The sequence below is a fragment of the Heteronotia binoei genome, chromosome 2 (assembly GCF_032191835.1).
Source record: "Heteronotia binoei isolate CCM8104 ecotype False Entrance Well chromosome 2, APGP_CSIRO_Hbin_v1, whole genome shotgun sequence".
NCBI classification, from domain to species: Eukaryota; Metazoa; Chordata; class Lepidosauria; order Squamata; family Gekkonidae; genus Heteronotia; species Heteronotia binoei.
The window spans coordinates 72,863,881-72,885,641 of record NC_083224.1 but is presented as its reverse complement, the minus strand read 5'-3'; the positions used below and the strand labels follow the sequence as shown (position 1 = coordinate 72,885,641).

The 21,761-nt window shown below is 41.3% G+C and overlaps 1 protein-coding gene across 1 annotated transcript in view; it reads left to right on the top strand.

The window, feature by feature from the left end:
* Positions 1–2,966: 2,966 nt before the first annotated feature.
* Positions 2,967–21,761, top strand: part of LOC132567578 (zona pellucida sperm-binding protein 3 receptor-like) — an 83,192-nt gene continuing 64,397 nt past the window's right edge. Inside the window, exon 1 of the mRNA XM_060233255.1 lies at positions 2,967–3,069. Within this exon, the coding sequence (XP_060089238.1) occupies positions 2,997–3,069 (73 nt within the window). The 5' untranslated portion in view covers positions 2,967–2,996. The remainder of the gene's footprint in view (positions 3,070–21,761) is intronic.

The window sequence follows — 21,761 nt, the reverse complement described above, 5'->3', positions numbered from 1 at the left end:
TCAGAGCATAGAGACAACATCAGGAGAAGGCCTTGGTCTTTATGGCATGTTATTGGCCCACCAGAGTAACTGGTCGGCTGCTGTGTGATACAAAATGCAGGACTAGATGGACAACTATATAGTGATAAAAGCTAATTCCATGTTCAGAGACAGAATATCTAAAAACCATCATATTCATGACCAGCTTCTGAGTTTTAGAGGCATTTGACTAACCATAATTGAAAGTAGTTGGACTATAAATTTGTTATATGATCTCAACTGGCTTAACAGTTCTTTTTTTCCCAATAGGTAGATTTTAAAAAGTCTAAACAAAAAAATCCCTCAGGATTACATGCTGAATTAACTCTTACAGAGAGATATTGCTTGTTAGGGGACACAATCTTAAGAACACTTTTCTGGAATTAAGCCCTACTGAATCAAATAGGACAGAATCCAGCTACTTAGGATGACCACAAATTAAGTTCAGCAGGTCACCAACTGGAATAGTATTTTCAGAATTATTTTAAAAGTATCAATTATATTGGCATATATGTAAGATACTTGATCCCCTGAAAAAGCAGCAAGCTTATCACCTTAAAGTCTTTGATTCAGATCAGTACAAAATGATAGTCACTAATAGCTCCTAGACAGATTGCCCCATGAATCTATCACGTTTTAAGCTTTCTGAAATGACAACATTTCAAATTTCCCTACCCAAATGGATTAAGACACAAAATGTCAGGAGTGTAATAGTTCCCTATTCATTTTGGACAAAATATATGTCTGCCAAAGAATTTTTTCGTTTTGTATGATATTGCAGAATTATTATACACACGTGTCCATTCTGCCATTCTGAGTCCTTGAGATTTTTTTCTGCTTGCAGAACATAAAATACTTCTTGCACAGGAATGGATTAACAATTAGGCCAAGTAAGCACTGGCTTATGAAACCCCCGTGCTTTTACGGGCCCCGGGCCAGCTTCTCCCCCTTTTCCCTGCTGCTGGCAGCCCTTCCAGCCTGCACGCGAAGCCAGCAACTGAGCTAGGCTTGCCAATCCCCAGGTCCCAGTGGGGGTTCTTCCGCTTTCCCAGGCTCCTTTCTGCCCCCAGTTAGTTGGCCAGTGGGGGGAAGCCCCGCCCCCACAGCCACCAAGTGACTTTCCACCTCCGGAAGCTGTAGTCTCCGATTGGAAAGGCTTCCTCTTGGGATGGTGTGTCTGTGTTACTTTGAAGAAGTTGGCAGCAACTGGTGAGTGGCGATGCCAATCCCTCGCTTCAGCGTTGCCAGAAACGGGGGGGGGGGGGGGAGGAAATGTCTGCTGGGCACTTCATTATTCCCTATGTGGAGATCGATTCTCATAGGGTATAATGACGAATTGATCTGGAGGTATCGGGGGACTCTGGGAGGGCTGTTTTTTTAGGTAGAGGCACCAAATTTTCATTATAGTATCTAGTGCCTCTCCCCAAAATACCCCCCAAGTTTCACGATGATTGGACCACGAGGTCCAATTCTATGAGCCCCCAAAGGTGTCCTATCCATTATTTCCTATGGAAGGAAGGAAGGTGCACTGTCCTTTAAATGTGATGGCCAGAACTCCCTTGGAGTTCAATTATGCTTGTCACACCATTGCTCCTGGCTCTACCCCCAAAGTCCCCAGATATTTCTTGAATTGGACTTAGCAACCCTAAACTGAGCTGCTCTTTGCCCAACTTGCCTGGTATAGCTGTTGCTGGTGTTATAGCCAAGCTGCTCTTTGCTCACCTTGTGTGGTACAGCTATTGCTCTTTCTGTTTGCCTCTTTCTGCCTCTCCCCTGCAGCTTTGTCAAAGGGGCTTTTGAGAAGGTGGCTGCAGTGGGGACCGCGGGTGGTGGGGTGAGTACTCTGACTCTAAGAGCATTTGTGAGGGGACCATGAGATTTTGACTGCCTAGGGGCCTCCACATGGTTTAATTTGGCACTCTTCATGCAGTTGACAAAGTGGACTCTGCATCACATAAACATAAGCCATCATAAAACCTCTTAGCCTTTAGAAATAGCACAGGACTTTTGGTTAACTTGACATTCTGGATTTGATTACTGGAGTGTAAGTTGTGCGCCATGCCACAGCTGCTTTGGCTTCGGGGTTTCTTGGTGCCGCTGACACTCCTGGTACTACCTCAGGTGTTGTTGGGTGGGTAGGCGGTTGGGCCCCTTTCCCTTATCCCCTTTCTGCATGTCTGTGACTGCCACAGCTAGTAATCTTTGTTTCACTCTTCCTGCATGACTCTCTTGTGGTATGAATGCAAAATAGTGCTCTATCCTGTCACAGATTCTTCCTTTAACTTCTATAGCTATTTTTGACTGTAGGGTCACTATGTATAAGTTTCTTTTGAGTGATTACATGCAGAGCACCCACCCAGGATCTGCACTCAGTCCACCCTGCACTAGGGAGGTCTGCTCATAAGCAAGTATTATGTTATTAAATAGGACTTACTTCCAGTAAAGTGCTTCAGAATAGCTGCAAAATTTTCTCAAGCGCGTCGCAAGACATTGCTTTGCAACTGGCTGACTGGCTGGCCTTGCTCTTGCCAGAGAAAACGCCTTCTACAAACATACCCTATTTAAAAGGAGAGAGAGATTAGGGTTTCTTCAAGCAAAAAAAGAGGTAGAGATGCCAAACAGCTGGTTAAAAGCTATACTCTTAGAGCCCGTTTTTGTTTTAAGCCAAATCCTGCCGGAATCATGGCCGAAGGAAGGATTCTAAATCAGAAAGATAGGTCAGTATTGGAACAAGTAAAAAAGAGGAAGAGAGAACGTATGTTGGAGCACCGGAGTCCATGTGTATACAAGACAGCCCATCCCAACGTTTCTGCCGTTTCTGCTGCCCACCGTTTCCAGCCTAGAAACCCCAGGTCACAGTACAGCTTTTTATCGCCTACCGTTACCAGTTAAAGAGTTGACCGCGCGCGCAGCAAATACCACCCTTCAACAGGCGCATGCGCAGTGAAAAGATAGCTTTATCGCTTCAGTTGTGCGCAATGCCACGGCTGCTTCGCCTTCGGGGTTTCTTGGGGCTGCTGATACTCCTGATGCTACTTCAGGTGTCGCTGGGTGGGTAGGAGGTGGGGCCCCTTTCCCTTGTCCCTTTTCTGCATGTCTGTGAGTGTGACTGCCACCGCCACCTTCCTCAGCACGGCGCTGGTCGGTTCGGCACAAGTTTCTGGCTTCGCTGGCGGGAAGGGAGTTAGGGCGAGAGGCGGGTTTGCCACCATGTTGCCCACTGATCTTTGGCACAGCGCGGTTTTTAGGGCTTAGGTCCTGTATATGTTCGATAATAGTTATTTCCAAGTAAGCATGCGTATGAATGGGCTCTGCAAGTGATGCTTCTTCCAGCACGGCGATCGTCTGCTCTTGCTTCACTCTAATTTCACAATTTCCCTAGGGCTGCCTAGGGAAATTGTAGTTAATACAGTTCTATAGCGGTGTTGGTTATGTGATGTAGATGTGGCCTGATTTGGGGTTTAGGCTTTTGTACATTTAATCACAGCTCCATCTGTAAATAATTAACACATTCTGCTGTTCTGTTTGTCCTGTATTTTGGACTTGGAGTACTTCACTCATAATTTTCCTGCATCAGTATTTCTCTGTGGGAAAAGTGTGTGTATTCCACAATATATGATAATACAATCACACACATGTTTTGCTATGGTTTCATATGGTGGGATGCTGTAATGGCACACTTTCTGTCTGTCACAGACATGCGTAGAGACATTATTTTCCACCTGGAAATTATCATATTTTAAATAGCAAATGTATGAATTAAGTCAGCTTTGCATGCCTTGTAAGGTGGTTTTCCAACTGGTCATAGGTTTACACAGTTATCTTGTATTCTACATTTTATAATAAAAGAATGCCTTGTAATAACAAAAATGGGGGGATCTAGTGATTTGCACCATCATTTTAAAACCTGCACAGAGAAATTGGGTATGAGGCATTCCTTTTCTGATGTATAACACAGTTCCTCTTACTTAAAAGCAAAGGCCTTTATTCTAAATTCGAAGCAATCTATAACTATGTCTTCAGGAGCCCAGCAATTCTGGATTTAAAAGTAGCAGAAACAGCATGTAAAAGGGACAAAAGAATTGGTATATTACTTATATATTTCATTTATATCTTTCTTACACAAGAAGATTTCACAAATTAAAAACAATGTGGTAACAGCTTTGTGATATACAACCAACAAAGTAATAAAATTAGATCACAAACTTAGAGAGCACAGCAAAACCAGTATAAACATGAAATAAAATAGTAAGGCACATACAATAATGCCACAAAATGACATTACAAAGTTAGAGAAGTGGTTCAAATGCATAATATATCAAATGAACAAACCACCAAAAACCTAGAATGTTCTCTATAGAGATTATTTTCCAGAAAGTAGTAAAGAGCCCTGTGGCACAGAGTGGTAAACTGCAATATTGCAATCCAAGTTCTGCTCATGACCTGAGTTCAATCCCAGCAGAAGTTGTGGGCTCAAGTAGCTGCCTCGAGGTTGACTCAGCCTTCCATCCTTCCAAAGTCGGTAAAATGAGAGTACCCAGCTTGCTGGGGGTAAAGTGTAGATGACTGGGGAAGGCAATGGCAAATCATCTTTTTAAAAAGTGCTGTGAAAACTTGATGTGATGTCACCCCAGGGTCAGAAATGACTGGTGCTTGCACAGGGGACTGACTACCTTTACCTTTTTAGTAAAGAATCCGGTAGCACCTTTAAGACTTAACAGATTTTATTGTAACATAAGCTCTCTTCGTCAAATGCATGGACGGTATGTAGAAACTCCAGAGATAAAAAGGTGATAAGGAGAGGGGGGAGTAGATGCAGGAAGTACCCAATATTGGAATATTTAAATACTCAAATCAGAAGCTCCTGATATTGTTAATACATATTCTTAAAATTGTACTCACCGTGATTCTAATATCTCAATTTCTGTAAATGCTGGAAATAATTTTGGTAATTTTATTTGCCTTATATTTAAATATTTAAATAATTCGAATGCAAGTTTTGTTGAAAATTAATAAAAATTACATTAAGTCTAGAAAAAGTACCATAAACTGGGGAATAAAAAGGATGTGAGATATCAGATGGATGTAATTCTGCTCATAGTTCACATAAACCATATAGCTCAATTATCTTGAGAAGATTGTAAGCCTTACAGAGTGTGGGAATACATCACATCTTCAGTTTTTTATTGAACCCATGACAACTGTGAAATAATATTGGGGATATTCTTTGCAAATTAATGTCCATCTCCCCCCCCCCCCACCCTGGGATTATTTTTTATAGAAGAGGAAAATCTTTCAAATTTCCTAAAAATCTTGTGAGCAAAATCTAACTGGCCATTATCTGGGAAATGTAGTGATGCAAGGGTAACTACCTGGATCTATCTACTTGGGAAGCTCTAAGTAAATGAATCTAACCTTTGGGTCTCTCAAACTCTTTTTGGGTTTAAAATCAGTTTTTGAATGCACTAAAATTATACCCCCTTGCCTTGACTTAGATTTCACAAATTTATTTACCCAAATGGCTCCTGAGAGCAAATGGCTAGCCAACAAGCTGGACCATCCTGTCTCCCTCTTGTAGTTTGCAGAGGCAAAATGCCAGCTCTAGGGATCTTGCTGGCATACCTCCTTTGAACCATTCCTTCTTGGCCAGGTGGTTGTTGCTGATCTTGGGTGTGGGGGTCTTTCTGTTTTTACTTTTTCACAGAAGTAGTGTGCGGGCAGCACTTTTGAGACCTTACTGGGGAGTGAGGGAGTATCAGGTGATCATCCCCTATGCAGGGGTGTTGAACTCATTTGTTATGAGGGCCGGATCTGACATAAATGAGACCTTGTTGGGCGGAGCCATATTGGGCCGGGCCCTGAATGTACCTATTTAAGGTTAGGTAGCAGAGATACAAACATTTTAAAGGACACAGACAAACACAATTTTTTTAAAAAACCCTTAAAACATGCTTAAAACATTATCACTTGGTCTTAAAGGTGCCTTCTTTGTATCTCCCCCATGGGATCCAAGGAACTGGGCAAAGGAAGCTCTGGCTTTTTCCTTCCTTCCCCAGGGGGCCAGGAGGGGGAGGAGCCTCAGCCAACAGAAGGAAGAGAGGCTTGGCTCAGTAGCTCTGCTGTGCGATTGAGACAGCCTGGCAAAGCAAGCGCTCCCTTATCCCTTCCTTCCCAAGGGAGGAGCCTCAGCCAATGGAGAAAATAGAGACTTGCTCTGTAGCTCTTGTGTGATTGAGCAAGCCTGGCAAAGCAAGCTGTTATGCAAAACGAAGCAAGAGAGAGAAGGAAGCAGACAACAGCCGGTTGCTTGGGGGCCTGATAGGAGCCCTCTGAGGGCCTGATTTGGCCCCCAGGCCTCATGTTTGACACCACTACCCTATGGTCTGCGAGATGCTTGGGCAATGTGCCTTTTTGGGGTTGGACTGCCACTGGGTCTTTCTCCCCTAACATGTTCCTCTCTGCCCACTGGGTCTCTATTGGGAGGACACTGAGAAACAGTGGCTCGACTGGCAAGTGTTGATTTGCTGCATCTATGTATGCCATTTACAGAGTTGTCATAAGTTGCCACTGATTGATTGGTGGATATTGCCAGGATGGCTATCTTGTGTGCTTCCAATGCCACCTCTGCTTTGATAAGGGACAAGTGTTGTTTCCCCTGAGGAATTTCCATAGGGTCCTCAGAAATGCCTTGTAGGTATTTTGTACTGTATTTGAACATTGTTCTTATCCATGATTCTTGATCTGGTGAATTTTCTTATATAAAATTTACTTCTCTGATATTTTTTCCCTTTTACTTTTCTGATATTTCCCCCCATTTATTTACTTAATTATAGCCTACATTTATTTCCAGTGGGGACCTGAAATGGTTTGTATTGCTTTCCTCCATTTAATTCCCATATAGATCAGGGCCATAGCCAGCAGTGGGGCTTTGGGGGATGAGCCTCTTATTACATACCCAAAAGCCCCACCACACTGGCTTGAAGCCCTTGGAGTGGGGGGGAGGGAGTCTGAGGTGTGTGGCACTACCACACTATGATGCCTCCCTTCCCTCAAGGAAGTACTTCCACGTGCCTCCTCTCACTGTGAGCTTGTGCAGAGATGGTTGTGTAATTGAGAGGAGGTGCTCTTCCTGGGGCTCCACTGCTTGTATGTGGGGCTATGGGTGGTGCTAGTTCCCTGGGGATTCTTGGCCAGGCTTGCCAGGCAGTGGACCCACTGTGCATTCTCACTGAGCTGGGGCAGGGGTACTTGCAGCTGCTGTGTCCCTCAATGAGGAGCACTTTGGAACCAAGTAATTAAAGGACATTTGATTTAATTAAATTTGACTTAATTAGTGGGATAACCAAGCACACACACACACCCCGGGAAAAAATCCTGGCTATGGGCCTGATACAGATACTTCAGAACTCTCATTTATGTTTCTTTTCTGTGTTTTCTACATCTAATTCCAGAGGATTATCTCGTGCAGCCCTCGTGTGGTCCTCCAGAACAACCGAAGGATGGTTTTTTAGAACCATATAAGAATGTATATGAAAAGGGTTCAGTCATTAAATATTACTGTAACAGAGGGTAAGACTGCTACCTAAATATTCTGACAGTTCTAAACTGAATTTCTAATTTCATTTTATTTTTATTATTGCTCCCTTTTCAGGATCTTGTATTGAAATGGAAAGTGCTGTATAACTAAAATTAAGATGAGATTTTTAAAAAAGCAATAATATCTGTCTGAATGTATCATGCGGGTGCCTTTAATGAAGGCATTTCTGTACCAGAAATAATGTTAATTTCAATCTGTTGCAGGCCTTGACAAGTCTCAGGTAGAAATTTCATTGTGGCGCCTAGTGTTATCAACAGCTATTTTTATTGCAGTGTCTCTTGGCAATTTTCATTAGACGTATAAAGCTTATACACAGTTCTGCATCAGAATTTTAATGATGATGGAGGAATTCATTTCTTAACCAGTTGTATTCTATACTGAATGTAACATTCAATGAAAGAGTTTTTAAAAGGTGTTGTAGAATTATAAGGGATTAGGAAGAAGTTTGGAAAAGGTTCATTAACTTTGTCAAGTCAAGTTAGCCTTTATTGGCATAAATATATAGATGTATATATCAGAGCAAATTGGTTTAAAAAAAGAAGATAAAATGGAACGATTGCATACATATACATCAGGAAAAGCATAAGCATAAACTATTTCTATGAGATCCTCTGACGTGCCTTTAAAACAGAATGAAGAAACTTAGCCACTTTCTCAGTGACACTAGATGAAGTATCGTTCAAAAGATTATAGACCTTAAGTGCATCAGAACAATCAACCATGCTAACTAAAAGAGGATGTAAATACTTGTGACGAAGATCTGTATACAAATTACAATAAAGAAGAATATGAGTAACTGACTCCACACATTTTTGCTTACAGAGACAGTATCTGACTGAGTAGGCTGTCTTGTTAAATCTGCCATAAAGAATGGCAAGAGGGCATGGCATTGCATCTGGGAAGGGAAAAAGCTCTACGCAGCTGTGGTACTTGCAAGACGGATAGATATGAGGCCATTTTCCCAGTACTAAGAGAGATCTCAAAACTCAGTGGGGAACAAGTTTTCTTAGCCAGACTGTATAGGTCTTGGTGCTCAATATCTAGCAACCTGTTTTTAATTTGTTGGACTGCGATGGTGAAGGACAGCATGGACAATAGTTCTAGGGATAAACCCATTGCTTTTATTTTTCTCTCAATTTGTGCTGACCAATTTGTCAAATTAAATTCAGAGAGCATTTGAGAGATATAGCTCCACGATTCAGAGTTGTAGTGCAAGCGTAGCCAGAATTTGAAGGTCATGAGCCATGCACTAGTAACCATTAAAGACATTTTCATTCATTTCATTTGATTTATATCCCTCCCTACCCCACCGAAGCGGGCTCAGAGCAGCTTACAACACAGAGATTCTAACAATAAAATTCAAATTTTAAATACAATAACAATTTATATAATTAAGAGATTAAACATTAAAATACATTAAAAATCAGTACATCAATCCAGCACTACACTATCTATCAACTTCCTTCAGTATTTTGGTAGTTTTGGTGGTTTTGGTGCCGGTCAGTTATAGGCCAACCAGAAGAGGACTGTCTTACAGGCCCTGCGGAATTGTCCAATATCCCACAGGGCCCTGACCTCCTCCGGTAACTGGTTCCACCAGCAAGGGGCTGTTATTGAGAAGGCCCTGTCCCTGGTTGACTTCAACCAGGCCTCCTTTGGCCCGGGGATTACGAGCAGATTTTGGGAGCCAGAACGCAGTACTCTCTGGGGAACATATGGGAAGAGACGGTCCCTAAGGTAGGCAGGTCCTAGACCATATAGGGCTTTAAAGGTAATAACCAGCACCTTGTACCAGACTCGGTATATTATTGGCAGCCAGTGCAGTCCCCGAAGGCCCGGCTGAATGTGCTCCTGTCTAGGGAGCCTTAGTAGCAGCCGAGCGGCGGCGTTCTGCACTAGCTGCAACTTCCAGGTTTGACACAGGGGCAGCCCCATGTAGAGGGCATTACAGTAATCCAACCTTGAGGTGACCGTTGCATGGATCACTGTTGCTAGATCATCCCGCTCCAGGAAGGGAGCCAACTGCCTCGCCCGCCTAAGATGAAAAAATGCGGACTTAGCAGTGGCTGCTACCTGGGCCTCCATAGTTAAGGCAGTCTCAAGTAGTACCCCCAAGCTCCTGACCCTGTGCGCCATTGTCAGTGGCACACCGTCAAGGGCTGGAAGGGGAATTCCCCCCCCCCCCGACCGCGGCGACCCAAGCAAAGGACCTCTGTCTTCGCTGGATTTAGTTTCAGCCTACTCAGCCTGAGCCATCTAGCCACGGCTTGTAATGCCGGTCCAGGTTTTCTGGGACACATGCCAGTTTCTAAGCAGATAACTGCATTTGGGACACATTTTGGTATGCCCAGAATTTTACGCAAGAATTTGGATTGGACACGTTTGATAGCACCTTCATAAAATCCAATCCAGATTGGGATGCCATACAGAAGTGGCGAAATTACTTTGGCTTTGAATATTTTTACGGCGGCTGGCACAAATTGGTTACCTCTGCCATCAAAAAAGCGAGCTATGGCAGATGCACTGATGTTAGCTATCTTCACTGCATACTTGCGATGGGTAGACCAAGTCACATTATATTGAAAATAAAGACCTAAGTATTTCAAATACTTGACTTGCTCTATCTCTTTACCATCAATAACCCATTTGTAAAGTCTCCACTTTTTTGAAAAAACTGAGATTTTTGGACTTCTTATAATTGAGCTGGAGCTTATTACTAGTAAAATACAGAACACAACGGGGCAACAGACGTCTTAAGCCCACTCTAGAGCAGGACAACAGCACCGTATCGTCAGCATAAAGTAACAAGGGTACATGTAATGCACCAAGTTTTGGACTATGGCAGTCAGGACCAGACAACTCAATAGCCAGGTCATTAAGGAAGAGATTGAATAAAAAGGGAGCCAAAATGCAACCCTGTTTGACACCCTTATTGGCAGCAATCTTTGATGTTATGTTGCCTGCTAATGAGCATTTGATCTGGCAGGTGGTGGAAGCGTGTAATCTCTTAATAAGCGTAAGGAGTCTTTTATCCATGTTTAGTTTATCTAGCTTAATCCAGAGGAAGTCCCTGTCAGCTGAATCAAATGCGCCTTTTAAATCTAAAAAAGCAACAAATAATTTCTGGTTATTATGCACAGTGTACTTGTTGACTAGATGGGATAGGGTATTGCAGTGGTCTTCCCTTTGCAGAAACCCAACTGTTCAGGGCCTAGAATTTTTCCCTGCAACATCCAGAGATTGAGTTTGACTAATAGATGTTTGGAGTAAAGCTTGCCAATGATGGAGAGTAGGCTAATCAGCCTATAATTGGCAGGGTTAGTGTGATCACCTTTTTTGTATAGCGGGACCACTATTGCATTCAACCATGCCAAGGGAATTATGCCAGTTCGATCTAAAATTGTAAACAGAGACGCAAGGGGAGAAGCCCACCAGTCTGGGTCTAATTTTAAGATTTCGAAGGAAATGGCATCCGGGCCAGGAGCCTTTCCTAATTTCAGTCGTGTAATTAATTCTTTTATTTCCTCTGGAGGAACAGGAGGCCAGTCAGGTAAATCGGCTAGAGGAAAATCAGATGGTTCAGCACAAGTTAGATCTTGATGGAACAGAACTGAGAAGTGCTGAAACCAAACATAAGAGGAAATGGCAGACATAGATGGGTCATCGGCCCGAAATGCACCCGAGACTATGGCCCAGAACTTATTAGAATTTTTTAAGATAGTAGAATGGTATAGCTCTTCCCATTGAGTTTTAATATAATTGTGCTTCTTTTTTGTGATAAGGTGGTGCAACTGAGTCTTAAACACAAAATATTGTGATGGCAAGGTCAGGGCCTTTGAATTGCGGTATTGGTTGTAAACTTTACGCAGAAGAGTTTTTGTTTTTTTACATTCTCTGTCGAACCATCAGTGTGTAGAATTTACTAGAATAGTTGCACCTCTGCTTGGGCATCCTGAACTGACACTCAGTGATTCAGAGATATAAGATGTTAGAGAATTGTAAGTTGATACAGATACATTAGGGTCAGATGCACATATTAAAGAGGATCTGTATTCTACAGCAGGACTTTATGTTCTGCTGTGGTGATTACAACCAGGGCCCTGTACATATATCTAATCTTGAACAATAGCCCAAGTATGCTGTACCAAAAAATCCCAAACGCACACCAGCATTCTGTGGTCAGGTACATATGACAGGAATTTTTCTGCAAACCCAGAAGAACTCCTAGGAAGAAATGGGGGAGAATGGGGAAAATTGGGAGATGGGGACAGATGAGATTTCCTCCCTTACAAATTTTGTTAAATTTTATTATAGCTTTAATAAAATTAAAAGTAACTGTTAAGGGGTTAGGAGTAGGTTTTATGATAAGAATGATTAGAAAATATTGTCATTAAATGAGTCTGGTGCCTACATTTTGGGACTGACTCCTAGAGCCAAAGAAAATTTGCCAAGACCCGACTTGTAATGCTGTTCATAGTCACAGGGTTATTGCCCTATTCAAAGCTGAATTGACACTTAAAACCAAAGCAGACTTTATTTAAAGTGGGAAAGAGGTGTAGAAACTGGCAGAGTTGAGTGAATACCTACTAATACACTAATAACCTACTAATATATAATGTCTAGTTCCAAAGTTAGTGAGAGGGAAAAGGGGCATCTTCAGTCTGTGGGCCCCACTGATAAGAAGTGCCCCCCCCCCCCGAATAAGAGCAGGTAGAAAAAACCCAAGCAGAATTATTGTCAAGGTCTCCACTCTTTAATGGTTCTTGGGACTTGCTTTTCCACACAGCAGTAGAAATTTTATGTAATGATGAACAAAAAAGGCCCCCAGCAGATGGTAGTTTCTGCCAGTCAGCTTCTCAACTGTTCCACAGGTTGTCTTCTTTGAAACAACTGCACCTCCTCAGAAAGATATTAGCTCTTTCTATCCATAGCCTTTATTTTCCCTCCCAAAAGTGAACTGGTCAGAAATTTTTGCCAGTTCACCCCTTAAAGGAATTTTCCAGAAATTGCCTCCTACTGTGTTAGATGCATTTAGGAACAAAGCCTGCTGAGGGAAAATCAGCATGGCTTCTACAAAGGAAAGTCCTGCTTCACTGGCCTTTTAGAGTTCTTTGAGAAAGTGAACACGTATATAAACAACAGTGATTCAATAGACATTATATACCTGAACTTTCCTAAGATTTTTGACAAGGTACTTGACCAAAGACTCCTGTGTAAATGTCACAGTCATAGGATAAGAGGATGAGTTCTCTGATGGATTAAAAACTAGTTAAATGGCAGGAAGCAAAGAGTAGGGGGGAAAAGGACTGCTCTCACAATGGAGGGAAGTAAGAAGTGGAGTCCCACAAGGTTTGGTATTGGGCCTAGTACTGTTTAATTTATTCATAAGTGATCTGGAACTAGGGGTGAGTAGTATGGTAGCAAGTTTACAGATGATACCAAATTATTCAGAATGGTGAAAACCAAGACCAATTCCCCACATGCCACTCTCACACTTCTCTTCTCCACGGGACTTCTGTCGAATTTCACATTAGCTGCCCCGGGGCTGCAACTTGCTCCGCCTCTTTTGCACAGCAAGCAAGATCCTCTAAAAACTGGTTTCTGTTTGCTGCGTGAAAGAGGCAAAGTGAGTTGCAGCCCTGGCACAGCTTGTGCGAAATCCAACGGAAGCCCCACAGAGAAGAGGAGTGTGAGAGTAGCATAAGACTAGTGGGGAATCGGTCTAAGACTGATTGACTGTGAAGAGCTTCAAGAGAACCTCCACAAACTGGGTGAGTGGGTAACAGTGTGGCACATGAAGTTCCGCGTTAATAGTGTGAGGTGGTGCACATTGGGACAAAAAAATCCCAGCTTCAGCTATAGGCTAATGGGTTCTGAACTTACTGAGACTGAGAGGGGGAAAGGTGCTGGGGTCATAATGGATAGCTGAATGAAAATATCGACACTTTGTTGACACAAGTGGCTGCAGTGGAGAAAAAGGCAAACTCTGTGCTAGGGATTATTAGGAAAGGGGATGGAGAATAAAATGGCTCATACTGTGATGCCTCTGCATAGATTTATGGTACGGCGTCATTTGGAATACTGTATACAATACTGGCTATTATATCTCAAAAAGGATATTTCAGAGCTGTAAAAAATACAGAGGAAGGTAACCAAGATGATTAGGGGGGTGGAGCACCTTCCCAATGAGGAAAGGCTGAAGAGTCTGGGACTTTCCAGTTTAGAAAAGAGAGGGCTATGAGGGGACATGATAGAGGTTTATAAAATTATGAGGTGGAGAGGGTTGACAAAGATAATTGTATCTCTCTCTCCCAAAATACTAGAACTCAGGGGCATCCAATGAAACTGATGGGCAGTAGGTTCAGGAAAGACAAAAGGAAATACTGCTTTACATAAAGAGTGATTAAAATGTGGCATTCACTGCCAGGGGATGTAGTGATGGCCACAGCAGTAAACAGCTTTAAGGGGGATTAGATCGATTGATAGATGATAACTCAGGGTATGCATATGGGAGCATCCCTGATAAATGTAAAAGTTAGATATGGGTCCCTGGGGGATTTTTGAGCCTGTTATATACAGAACTCCGGGCTCTAATTTCATAAACCACCAGAGGAAAATAAGAGGTGAAGGAGATGGTTGCTAAACCAACAAATAATAACTTTATTGTCCAAACCAAGATACGGAAGAGCAAAAAAAAAAAAAGTTAATAGTAGACAGCGCAATGGAACCATTTAATAACAAATACAGCAGTTGACTTGTGGCAAACCAGTGAACCACTTCACAGTAATTATAATCTTCAATTGTTGGAACTTTCTTCCCATATCAGTAGTCCAAAGAAAAAACTAAACCAGGGGGTTGATATGTGTGTGGTTGCCAAAAATGGACCAGATTTTAGTACTGGAAGTCAGGATTAACTCACAAGTTGGGGATACTATAGGAACTGCTAAACTATAGGGCTGACCAGCTAGAAGTCAGAGTAGCTTGAAGCTGGAATAAACAGTTTTAAAAGGGGGTTAGATATATTCATGGAGGATAAATCTTATCAATGACTACTAGCCATGGTGACTAAGGGGAACCTCCATATCCAGAGGTACTAAATCTCTGAATCCCAAAGCCAGGAAGCAACATCAGGGAAGGCCTTGGACTGTATGACATGTTGTTGGCTATCCAGAGGAACTCGTTGGCTACTGTGTGAGACAGGATGCTGGACTAGATGGGCTACCAGTGGGATCCAGCAGGGCTGTTATATTCTTGGGTGTGGTAGTTTTCCTAAACCTGGACCCACTCTCCAGGCTCCTCACTTGTTTACTTTTCCCTAAGGTTTAATAAAATTACATGTAACTGTTAAGATTGCGGTTTGTGATTAGAAAATACAGAACTCTGAGGACTATTGTCTAACATCCAAATCACGTGTAGTGATGGTATCATTTTATTCTGCTCTGGTTAGACCTTACCTGGAGTATTGTGTTCAGTTTTGGGCACAACCATTTTAAAAGCATATAGACAAGCTGGAACATGTTCAGAGGAAAGCAACTAAAGTGTTGAGGGGTCTGGACACCAAGTCCTATGAGGAAAAAGTGAAGGAGCTGGGTATTTTTTGTCTGGAGAGGAGATGACTGAGAGGTGATATGATTACTGTCTTCAAGTACTTGAAGGGCTGTCGTATAGGTGATGATGTAGAATTGTTTTCTGCTGTCTCAAAAGGTAGGACCAGAACCAATGGGTTGAAATTAAATCATAAGAGTTTCCAGCTAAACATTAGGAAGAACTCTTGACAGAGTGGTTCCTCAGTGGAACAGGCTTCCGGGGGGGGGGGGGGGCGGTGAGGAGTGGGGAGGGCTTTCCTTTCTTGGAGGTTTTAAGTGGAGGCTAGATTGCCATCTGATAGCAATGCTGATTCTGTGAATTAGGCAGATCATGAGAAGAAGAGAAGGAAGGGGTTGCATCAGTGCTTAGTTCTTGTAGTCCATTCTTACATGCCCAGGGGAAATGCTGATTGCCCCTTTGGGGTCAGTCAGCAATTTTTTCTCTGGGCTACTTTGGTAAGTCCTGGAGTTTTTTTTCCATCTTCAGGGCATGGAGGAGGGGTCACTGGGAATGTTGTGGGAGAGGTATTTGTGAATTTCCTAAATTGTGCAGGGGGTTGAACTAGATGTCCTGTACTAGATGTCCCTTCCAACATTATGATTCTGTGACTGAAAATGAATCTGGTCCCTAGATGCGACAAAAATTTCTCAGGCCTGATCTATCATTTAGTATAATGTGCTCAGGAATCTTGGTTCTAGATTTAATATCTGCTGACATTATAGTTGGTTTAGGTACTACATGAGTGTTAATATTTTAAGAAAGTCTATCCAAAATATTTATTTAAAACATCACCATGTCATCTTCCCATCCAATTTCAGGTCTCCAGTTTGGCAAACTTTACAACATTTCAGTCATTAAAAAGCATTTAAAATACAAATATATAGAAAATATTTAAAACAAATAAAACATAATATTAGCACATAACGCACAAACAGAAAGGAAGGCTATTAAGAGCTAGTGAGGGAACATCAAGCAAAACAAAGTCTTTACTTGCTGGCAGAAGTCTTTACTTGCTGTACTTACTGTACAATGATAGAAGTAGACTGGCAAATCTCTGTGGGGAAGGGTTCCAGATAGTATCAGTGCCAGACAGCTGCTAGATAGTCATTCCCTTGTTGCTTGGCACCCATTTTTGCATTAATTGTTAGGCATTTGAGGTGAGAATGGTTTTAAAAAGTTGTGTAAAAACATAAATTATAGATCTGAATTGCTAACAGTGGAGTTCTGTGATGGAAGGAATATTGTGCTGGTAGAAGAGTTTCTTGTACTAGTTGGACAATTCTATTATTACTAGAACAGATTAATAAGATCCAACTGGCATTTCTACAATAGAAATTACTATATCAAAGCTGCTGGTTGAATAGTATGACAGTTTTGTTATTAAACCTACATTTAGGTTCAAATTAATTGGATCACCTTTTCTCAAATGTGTGGCAGATGAAGATTCTGCTTGGTGGAATGCTTCATCTCCTCTTTGTCAGGGTAAGTATATTACAGTATATAAATGTAAGTGTCTCTTGCAGTTCTGTGCAGCTTGCATTCAGTGGGGCTTACTTTTGAGGCAACTTAAACTTTAAGTTTAATTCATCTTTTTATTTTAATGAATGTGTACTCTTGTATTAAAATGCAGTTTTTAACTCCATTATAATAAGCATGCTGTATTAGTAAACAAAATAAATTGTATTATATGCCTATTGTTTTTCAGTGCTGCTATTTACATGTTAGTATAATGTCTAATAAAGATCTCTATGTATGCAAATAAAAATATATTTAAACCTTGTAGCTATTTAGAATTCATTTACTGTATTAATATATGTATCTCACATTCAGCCAGTATTTAGAATTATTAATAAAATGCTGGCTTAAACTAGACATTAGGTCATAATGGCCTGTAGATCTGTGTTTCCAGAATAGACCCAAGTAGAATTTCAAGTAGACATTTTTAGGATTGCAGTGCCAGTCTTCCAAGATTAGCTGCTGTTGCTCTGAGTCTTGCCTTACTCTGAAAATATTAGGGCTGGACTCCCAGCACTGCCAGTGTTGAGAAACAGTCAATGAAGGGAAAAGATGCAGACACATTACCAGACTACTGTTTCTTTTGTCAAGGTGGGTACAAGAATCAACAAATCGTTGCTGGGCTTAGTAGCAAACATACTTCCATCTAGCGAGCTTCAAAGCTTATCAGGCATTATATAACTTTAAAGAAAATGGAAACATTTATTTAATCTTAATTAAATTTGTTTTTTCAGTGCTTTTTAACTTCAGTAGTATGTAAATGAAATGAAATGATTTTTAAAAAACTTTTAACCTATTAAGTAATTTTGTAACTTGGACAACTTTGCCTTTTCAAATTCTAATTTTTCTAATCAGCAAATATTTACTGTTAACAAAACTTTAAGAACTGTATATTTTTGGTGAAGACAGTATCCAGGGGATAGTGTCAGTAGCAGAATAAAATTTAAGTCCACTAGCATTTTAAAGAAAACCACAGGATATGCTTTGATGAGTAAAAAGCTATTTTGTCAGATATATCAAATTTTCTGAGAAGGAAATTATATTTTATAAGGTTTATAATTATATTTTTTCTAATGGCTTCCTTCTTCCATCTTGGTCCAGGGTGATGGTGGTTCCTATATTGAAAGAAAGCTCCTCCCCAGCTTCTTAAAAGGCCTGTAGCCTTGCTAAACCAAGGTTATAAGATTTTTACATCAGTCTTGGCCAAAAGTATTAAATTGATAATTAAGGATTATGTAAAAGAGAACCAAACGGGCTTTATTCCAAATAGAAATATCACCGGTAATATCTCTAGGACTTTGGATTTAATTAGTTTCTGTAATTATACAGAACAGGAAGCAATAGTTCTAGGGTTGGATATGGAAAAAGGCATTTGGTTAGTTGGAGACAATACCTTTTCTCCCTGCTTTCCAAAATGGGTTTTGGAGAGGCTTTTAGGGAATTAAGACTCTATATATTTCATCGACTTCAGTAGGAGCTCATGACCCCTTTCCTATCAGCAGGGGCACAAGGCAGGGATGCCTGGTATCTCTGTTGCTCTTCACTCTAAAAATAGAACCCCTGGCAGAATTAATTAGACAAGATTTGAACATCATCGGGGTAAAGATTGGTCATATGGAAAATCTCTCTTTATGCCAGTGATTTGGTTCTTTATCTTACGAAACCAGAAGATTCCCTACAAGCCTTGCACTTCAGCCTGCGGGCTTTCATCCAAACCTCAGGCTTATCAATAAATCAGAGTAAGTCAGAGATTGAACTCAACTTGAAACCCTCTACTGTCACCAATTTAAAATCTTGCTTTAAATTTGTCTGGATAGATAAAGTATGGCATCACCCTAAGGGTGCTTATACTCTATATTTTAAATTACTGATTCTATATACAAGGAAATCTGCATGCAGATAACAGCGTGGAACAAATTATCATGGTCAGATAGGCTCCAAAGTTCATATATTTATTTCAGACATTTCCAATATACCTCACAGATCAGTCACTGGAGGGATGGCAAAAGACTACCAACTTTTTGTGGTCCAGTAGGAAACCCAGGGTCCCCTTTAATACTTCATCTGATGGTAGCATGGGTTTTCCCAGTCTTAAAAGGGTACTGTTATACTGCCAATTTAGTTCAAGTTGTAAAGATTCTACATGGGAATTCCCCTGAGAAATGGATATCTATAGAACAAACTTTTTTGCCCCATTCTCCCTTAACACTCACACACACGCACACGACGTTCTTCAGACTAACACAGGGAAACAAAAGGCTATAGTTTACTTTGTATTCTCTGTTTTACTGTGCAAATGTCTTCTGAAAGGAATGTGGAACAAATGGGGGACTGTACTGCTTTCCCTTTCTTTTTCACAGCTTCACAGCTCACTGGGAACAGCAACATTGTTCTGCCAGCTCGCCCTGTCCCCGTTCAGCCTGGCTTCTACAGAGATTTAAAGGTGCACACACCTTCCAAAAAGCAAGGAGTTCCCAAGCTTCTAGCCTTCCAAGGTGGAAAGGCACATGATGGCTATTGGGGCAGGACTTCCCCCAGGGACCATCTGGCTGACAGCAGGGAGGATCCTGCAAAACTGGGGGATCCTTGCACTGGGACCTGGGGACTGGCAAGCGTAGCTAGACCCCTGTTGTTCCTGAATTCTGCATGTGAAAATCATGACCTGGATTGCCCAGGCTAGCTTGATCTTGTCAGATCTTGGAAGCTAAGCAGGGTTGGCCTTGGCTAGTATTTGGAAGAGCAACCGCCAAAGTTCTAATTTACTCCAAGGGATACCAAGGTTGAGACAAAGAGCCAGTCAATAGCAAACCACTTCTGAAATGTCTCTTGCCTTAAAAACAAGTATAGCTTGCCACCTAGTGGTGCATAACATTAAAAGAGCTAGTACTTCTGGCTGCCAGACAATCTCCTCCTCCTGAATCATCATGCAGCTCAGTAAGCTACATCAAAAAAGGGAAAACAGCAGAAATTACTTCCTTCACATTATTGTGATTTCATTCTGTTAATCCATTTTAGCAATAGATTATAATAAAATGCATTGAGGTTTTCTCATATTTTCAAATTCAGTGACTATTATTTTTTAAAGTAATTTGTTAATTTTTCTAGGAGTTTTTTGTAAAGAACCTCCAGATATTAGTGATGGATTTTTCAATGGGAATGCAACTAGTTATACTTACGGATCAGTGGTAACATACCATTGCAATAATAACTTTTCACTTATTGGAATACCCGCTCTGTTTTGTGACTATGATGATCGTATTGGTGAATTTTGGAATGGGAATCTACCAAAGTGCAAAGGTGGGTTTTCTTTTTTGTCCCAATCTATCCTTCATGATAATTCCCCTCCCCCTCAAAAAACTGAACAGGCATTTGTTTACTAGTGTGCTTTTGTACTGAGTGGTAATGTTTCTTTGCATTAATCTAACTCTTTATTGTTTGAGTCCAGTATTCCTAAACGATTATACCACGAGCCCCCACCCCAACTAGCCAGTGTGGGGGGAACTTACCCGGAAAAAGAGTGAGGTTCAGTTGACATTGAAGTGATGTTTCTATGTCACTTTCAATGTGACCTGAAAGTGACATAGTCCAAAAAATTCTTACATTGGGTTGAATCTCCTCTGAAGGTGACATGTTTCTCTGGTACAATGAGTGCCAGTGGGGTACTCTTTTACAATGGTGGAAGGAAGCTTCCATTAGAAAAATATTCAATCTGTAATGGAATGAAGTGGTAGAATCCATCTGTCAGGTCTAGATACAACTTCGGGAACAGGGCCAGCAGCATGAAGCAGGGTTGAGATCCAGCTGCAGATGAGAAGTCCATGTGAGCGTTCCCAACTGCATGCAACAGAAGTGAGAAGTTGAGTTCAGGTTAAAAGTAAAATGAACCAATAAGCAATTTGAAGCCGGAAGCATAATCCAGGGCAGGCAGGGTCAAATTCCAGGGAATAAGCAGGGTTAGGTAAACAGGAGTACTAGGCTTGGTCTGCACAGACTGATAATCTGTCTAGACTGAATACTTAGTCTTCATAGAACCTGGGATTGTGTGACTGGATACTGTGATCATGTCTGGGACCTAGATGATGCCAGATCAAGAGTGAAACTGCAACCTAGGAGGCACTATTTTTAGATAAGCTGCAGCAACTGGAACTTTGGCACTGGACCTGGAGTGGGAGAAATCCAGATTTGAGTCTACATGTTGTTCAAGTGTGTGCTGTGGTATGGAGAAGGGAGGTAAATATCACATTGACTTTTGTGCTCTGTAGAAGAGTATATGAAGTCCTGTTTTCTTGGCTAGTGGAACCATATAGAGACATGCATTTGGATATTTCTAGTCTGGATGTATATACAAAAAATACCTTATCGGTATTTTTCAGATATCCAGGTGTCTGGATATTTTTTGGAATTTTTTGAGGATACTGGTAAATGAGTCCCAAAAAATTCTGGAAATATTTGGGAATATACAAAAAATATTTTTGGCTAGCATTTTAATGTTTTTCTTATATTGTACGGTCTCTCTCTATCTGTGTCCTCTTGCCGACTCTTGGTATTTGCTTGCCAGTTAAGAACTTGAGAACATAAGAACATAAGAGAAGCCGTCCAACACTCTGTGTCACACAGTGGCCAAAAAATCCAAGTGCCATCAGAAGGTCCATCAGTGGGGCCAGGACACTAGAATCCCTCACACTGTTGCCCCTCTCAAGCACCAAGAATACAGAGCATCACTTTCCCCAGACAGAGAGTTCCAACAATACCCTGTGGCTAATAGCCACTGATGGACCTTTGCTCCATATGTTTATCCAATCCCCTCTTGAAGCTGGCTATGCTTGTAGCCACCGCCACCTCCTGTGAATTCCACGTGTTAATCACACTTTGGGTGAAGAAGTACTTCCTTTTATCCATTCTAACCCGACTACTCAGCAATTTAATTGAGTGCCCATGAGTTCCTACAAAGCGGGCTTCGGTGGGGTAGGGCAGGATATAAATAGAATGAAATAAATAAATAAAATTGTGAGAAAGGGAGAAAAGTAATTCTTTCTCTACCTTC